General features: G+C 38.3%; 1 protein-coding gene across 1 annotated transcript; it reads left to right on the top strand.

Moving 5' to 3' along the window:
• Positions 1-218: 218 nt before the first annotated feature.
• Positions 219-5,851, top strand: SULT1C3 (sulfotransferase family, cytosolic, 1C, member 3). The gene is made up of 7 exons (XM_010294001.1): positions 219-390; positions 1,897-2,034; positions 3,335-3,432; positions 3,755-3,881; positions 5,091-5,185; positions 5,400-5,580; positions 5,739-5,851. Exons 1-7 carry the CDS (start codon positions 219-221, stop codon positions 5,849-5,851), a joined length of 924 nt encoding a protein of 307 aa, XP_010292303.1.
• The last annotated feature ends 543 nt before the right edge of the window (positions 5,852-6,394 follow it).

The following is a 6,394-nucleotide window of genomic DNA, read 5'->3' on the forward strand; positions in this document are numbered from 1 at the left end:
TGAGAAACACCATCAGCAATATACCAAGCAATTCTGAAAAACAGATCCAGCTTTAAGGAGCCTATATATGGATCCAGATAGGCCAAATCATAGCCAAAGAAATCAAAGGACATGGAATTCAGTCAATAAAAGAGACCTCAAGAATGTATGAGTAAATTTAGATTTTTTTCAGAGCAACCATGTTAATTCCAAGTCTGCCTTTCTTCATGCAGTGCTCAATGGCCCTGGATAAAAACGAAGATTTGAGTCTGAAAGAGACAGTGCCCCGCGCTGAGATAGGTGAAGTGGACGGTATTACCTTCACAGAAACAATATGCAGCACGTGGGACCAAGTGTGGAAGTTCAAAGCCAGACCTGATGATTTGCTCATCGCAACCTATGCAAAAGCAGGTTGGTGTGGGTAGGAAACACTATAGAAAAGTTAAGGATAGTGCTTATTGTTGGAATTGAAAATTATGTTTTTCTACTGTGACTGATATTTGTTTAATCCCAAACCAGACGTATTTTAAAGACATGAAGCTCTGTCAGCTGTGACTATAACTTCTGACTTCTTCGGCAGGAGTAGCAACCATACATTATTGTTGAAATTCACACGGTTAAAGTCTAATTACCTATATTTAAATGTTTCCTTTGATTTAGATTATATACATATTAATGGCAACAATAGAAGTTTTCCACCAATAGGTTATGACTTAACAAATCCTAGTAAAAGTCATCATTACTAAAAAATAATAGAAACTGACTGAACTATGGATTGTATTATGTATTTGGGGAATAACTTGGTGTGTAAACTAGTACTGGTTTCTGGAAAAGGATTAATCATTTTAACGAAATAACCAAATTAATTTAATGACTTCAGCTAATAAAATAAAATACCCATCATTAATATTAGCTATCTGATTTTTTGTTCAGTGATTGGCCACTTAGCTCATTACTATTTCTCCTCTTGATCAGACCCTTTATCCTTACTATAGAGGAAAACAATGAATAACAAGCATCAATATTAACCCTGGATGAATAAAATCATGTACAGTTTATGGGATTCAGGAACAGACTTGGGAACATTTGATGATCATAAAAAAATAATGATTTGAATTAGCAAAAATTAAGTATTTTTTTCAGTAGGAAAAAAAATACAAAAAAAACCCCATTAATTTTGTAAAACCTGAAAGCTTTTAATTTATTTCCTGTATACTGAAAGAAAAACATGTTATTTTGTCCAGACTGCATTAAAATCTCTCAGCCATTGAACTGAAAAGAAATAGTTAGGAGTCCATTTTACAGTGTGTCTTATCTGCCAGAGAAGCACAATTCAAGCATCTTAAGAAGGGCCGAGTTTCCTGCCCACATCACTGTCCAAGTTACCCCTTAGCATGTTCTCTAGTTGATCTGCCACAGTACCTCAGAGGAGATATGGTTAACCCAGTGAGCACGGCTAAAAGGGAAAAGAGGTACCTGAGAGACACAAAACTGTAACTCGTACAAGATGTTGCAGTAGCTCAGACAGATGAAATGTTGTACTGACCTTCATTAGAGCATTTCAAATGGGAACATTGAAAATACTGCAGCTTTTTTATACTTTGAAACTGTATGAAGTTTTTACTCACTCAGAGTTCAGGTATTTCGTTTCTTCATTCAAATTCAGGATGAATTAAATACCTGAATTTTTGTGAGGTATGAAAATTGGGAGGAGGGAATTTCATTCCTCTCTGCAAATAATACAATCTCAAAAAATAGTGAGGTTATCCCATTATCCTCTCTTTTCACTTTGTCCATCATCTTCTGTGCTGTTTCTTCCTCCTTTAATACAAAGTCCATCCTTCTGGCTTTCACTTCCCTAGCAGAACAGACTCTTGGTTATCCCTGAGGGAAACATGTAAACACTGACATTTTCAGGTACCACATGGACACAGGAGATAGTGGATATGATTCAACAAAATGGAGATGTTCAGAAGTGTAGACGCGCCACTACTTACAGACGCCATCCTTTCCTTGAGTGGTCTATCCAAGAGTCTTCAACTGCAAGTTACTCAGGTGAATATTATACAAATAGGTTTGTAATTTAGACAAAATTAAACAAAACAAGCACCCAGTGCTGATGCCACAGGTTTCCTGGGAAAGGTCCTACTTGCTCTGTCACTGAACTATGCACTGTATTGGGTGTTAGGGATCAGTTCCGTTGCTTTAACATAAACATCTAGCGCTACTCAAGCTGGCAGATGTGACTCAGGAGTTAGAGAAGACCATGCTGCTCTGGAGTGGCATCTGAAAGCTCTGTGTGATACTCCACAGCACTCCACAGCAGCAGATATGTGTACAACAGCAACATGGGGGGAATTGAATCTCATTCTCTGATTGGGGTCCGTATGGAAGAAAAACCTATATTGTGGCTGTATGCCCAAAAGCTGTATAAAGTTTTCAGTGGTTTTGCTACTGCTTTGAATAACTGCTGTTAAATTCTAGGGTCTAGTAATCTAAACAAGCTATGGAGCATTCAAGCAAACAGCAGGCCTGGCTGTTCTGCAAAGACGGTTTCCTACAAATCTTCCCCCAGCAAGGGCTCCCGTTCTACATGAATCTTTAAGCCAGACTTTCTTCACATTTGAAGATAAAAATCTTGACTAACTCTGCAGCAGAAGTGCTACTTTTTCTCTTCTAAGCTAGACTGTGTTGACAGAGAGATAAAAAAAATCATAGAGGATGACAGAAGATGATAGGAAAAAAAATGATAGAGGTAATGATAGATGTTTAAAAAGGAAGTGGGGAGGGGATAACACATCTCCACATTGCAATCCAAACTATTCTATGATTCCATATCACTAGATATTCCCAAGTATTGCCATACATCCAAAGCTACTCAAAATCCACTGTCCATCAATCTTCTAATTTCTCTTTACAGGCTATTCAGAAAGTCTAGTCAGCCACTCTATTCTTCTTGTATTCTAGAAAGAAAGAAAAAATTCTTGTCTGCAAAGTGAAAGGAAATCACTAAATATTGTGAAGGAAAAACATTGGTTGGGTAAATATAAATTAGTATTCATTATTATCCCTTGGAATGTAGGGATTAGGCACAGTCCCAAGAAAGCAAGAAGAGATATGAATCAGTGTTCCCCCTTTCCTCCTTCAATAGATAGGTAAAATTTTCTCAGGAAAACACCAAAGGTGCTTATGCAATGTTGTATATGTTACACTGCTACATAATTGGTTGAAGATGAATGATTGTTGAAAGATTAGCTGCTGAAAAGTCACAGTCAAAATCCCACATGTGAGAATAGCGAAGAGTGCTAGTGCAATTTAGAGAACAAGTCACATCTCATAATGAAACATCCCACAGGCCTGGAGTTAGCTGAAGCTATGCCTTCTCCACGAACAATAAAAACTCATCTCCCTGTGCAGCTGGTGCCTCCCTCCTTCTGGGAACAAAACTGTAAGGTAAGGCTGAAGAGGTAGGACTCAATTCTACTTCACCTGCAAAGAAAGTGACAAACCAGGACTGAATATTCAGGTTTCCAAAATCTTTGAGAATGTAAAGGTCTCTCCAAATATTTTCCTTTTAATATGCAAAGCCTGTGCGAAACTAAAGAAGTCATGACTAAGCTGCCTGAGTTGGATTTCAGAAAATGGCAGCTTCAAAGCAAAATCTCTTAAGCCTCTGTCATCAGGCTCCAAGAGAGAACTCCAGGAGATGTTCAGTATCTATGTAAGCATGCGTAAGTTAATTTTTTTCTCTCTCTCTCTTTTCATATCAATAAAGATAATCTATGTGGCGAGAAATGCAAAAGACAACCTGGTGTCCTACTACCATTTCCACAGAATGAATAAAAGAATGCCTGACCCAGGAACCTGGGAGGAGTTCATGGAGAAATTCATGACTGGAAAAGGTGATGAATTGCAATCAGTTGTTTAAGAGATTTTTTTCATTTTAAAAATGCATGACTGATTTATTTATTTCAGCTATGGTTTGCAATCCAGTGCTGACACTCTATGGAAGGATACCTACTGGACATGTTTCAGTAGTAATTTATCTTCATTCATGGGTTTTTATTAGTACCGAAAGGATTAATTCTATCTTTACATTCCCATTTTGAACAAAAAAAATGCTACTGATTCTATTATCATTCAGGAACATAGATGGCAATTTTCAGGCTTATTCTCTTCTCTCTGAGGTTAAAAGAAGCCAGATAGGAAGGAACTGGGGTTTAATTGGTTTTAGTCTAACCTGATATACAAGAAATCAAGGTTTAATTTTGTGTAGAAATGTGTGGTGTAAATTTGAGATAAGGGAGTGTGCTGGTTTTGGCTGGGAGAGAGTTAATTTTCTACATAGTAGCTAGTATGGGGCTATGTTTTGGATTTGTGCTGAAAACAGTGTTGATAATACAGAGATGTTTTCATTATTGCTGAGCAGTGCTTACACAGAGTCAAGGCCTTTTCTGCTTCTCACACCATCCCACCAGCGAGGAGGCTGGGGGTGGGCAAGAATTTGGGAGGGGACGCAGAAGCGACAGCTGACCCCAACTGCCCAAACGCATATTCTATACCATATGGCATCATGCTCAGCAATTAAAAGCTGGGGGAAGAAGAAGGAAGGGGAGGGGGAACGTTCGATGTTATGGAGTTTGTCTTCCCAAGTAACATTACGTGTGATGGAGCCCTGTTTCCCTGGCGATGGCTGAACACCTGTCTGCCAATGGGAAGTAGTGAATGAATTCCTGGCTTTGCTTTGCTTGTGTGCACGGCTTTTGCTTTACCTATTAAACTGTCTGTATCTCAACTCATGAGTTTTCTCTGGAAATGTCTGTTTCTCTCCATCAACCATAAAGACAGCCTGGATTTTTTCATTCAGGGGTAAGCATCTGCATTTGTTGCCCTCTAACGTTACACATGAATTCCGCTCTGAGCATCCATATACCTGTGGGATTAATAGCAAGAATGCTGTGATAAGCACATAGCACAGCAGTCATGCCCACAGTGATTCAAAGCCAGCTGGAAAATGCCCAGACACTAGTTATGAGGGAAACATGAGTGCCACTGATACCTAAAGACAGTTTGGGCATTTATAGCTGCTGCTGCTATTACTCCTTTTTCAGTGCCCTGGGGTTCCTGGTATGACCATGTAAAAGGATGGTGGAAGGCAAAAGATAAGCATCGTATTCTCTACCTCTTCTATGAAGATATGAAGGAGGTAAAAGGCTGAATATATGTTTATAGAGCTCTGAAATCTGGAAGTCCAATAGATACTAACTATGATCAACAGTTTTCTATTACAATGACAGCTGTATCAGTAAATCTTCCGATAACCTGATCTTCTCACCCCGACAATTGCAACTTTAGCACTTGTGTTTGAATTCCTTGCTTTTCCTGGCTCCGTATCATATCCCATGTTATCTTTGCTGCAGAATCCAAAGCAAGAAATTCAGAAGATTCTGAAGTTCCTGGAGAAGGATGTGAATCAGGAGGTTCTAAATAAGATAATCCATAACACCTCATTTGAGATAATGAAGGAAAATCCCATGACAAACTACACTAACGAGTTTCAGGGAATAATGGATCACTCCATTTCCCCATTCATGAGAAAAGGTACTGAGGTTTGTTACTGGCATCAATTCTGTCTTCCTGGTTGTCGTGCTGTTTTGAAATAAGCCTTGAGGTAAAAGTATCTAGTGAGTCATGGCCAATGGGCTTCAGGAAATACTGGTAAACTAATATTTTTCTTTTTTTGCTTTGCTGTTTCTTAGGGGTAGTTGGAGACTGGATGAATTATTTCACTGTGGCACAGAATAAGAAATTCGATGAAGATTATAAGAAGAAAATGGCTGATACCTCTCTTGTTTTCCGCACAGAATTGTGATTATTAGCAATGGGAATTATTCTCTATGTTCTTCAGCCTTTTCCATTTTATACACTTTGCTTTTCCTTCACAAAATGCCTGTGCTCCTGAGATTTCAAGATCTCTCTTTCACACACCACTGACCTTTCATTATCATGAGAGTGCCCAAATTATTTGGAAGTTTAGGTTGGTCTCCCTAAAGAAAATAATCCCACTGGATGCTTCTCATTCATCCATCCCACAGTAACTTTCAGCATTAACAAAAATATTTCAGATATGCTTTGAGTTTTTGTCTTCGTAAAACTGCAGTTGATATTGCTGGCATTTTCAAATCAACATCTAACAGAAATTAGGAACAAATAGGAAAAAATGTGTTAAAAGAGTGCAACCAGGTGTGGGCATTATATGTTATTCACATGTACGACCATTAATCAATCAAATTTAAAGGTAGTCAAGTATAAGCAGAGCAATGGAAGTGCACAAAGTAGAATCCTTTTCTTTTTCTCTTGTTTTAAGCTGGACATCATAAATGCCATTGAGTTGAAAGGAACATTCCAAAACACT

The sequence above is a fragment of the Phaethon lepturus genome, unplaced genomic scaffold, assembly GCF_000687285.1.
Source record: "Phaethon lepturus isolate BGI_N335 unplaced genomic scaffold, ASM68728v1 scaffold15769, whole genome shotgun sequence".
NCBI classification, from domain to species: Eukaryota; Metazoa; Chordata; class Aves; order Phaethontiformes; family Phaethontidae; genus Phaethon; species Phaethon lepturus.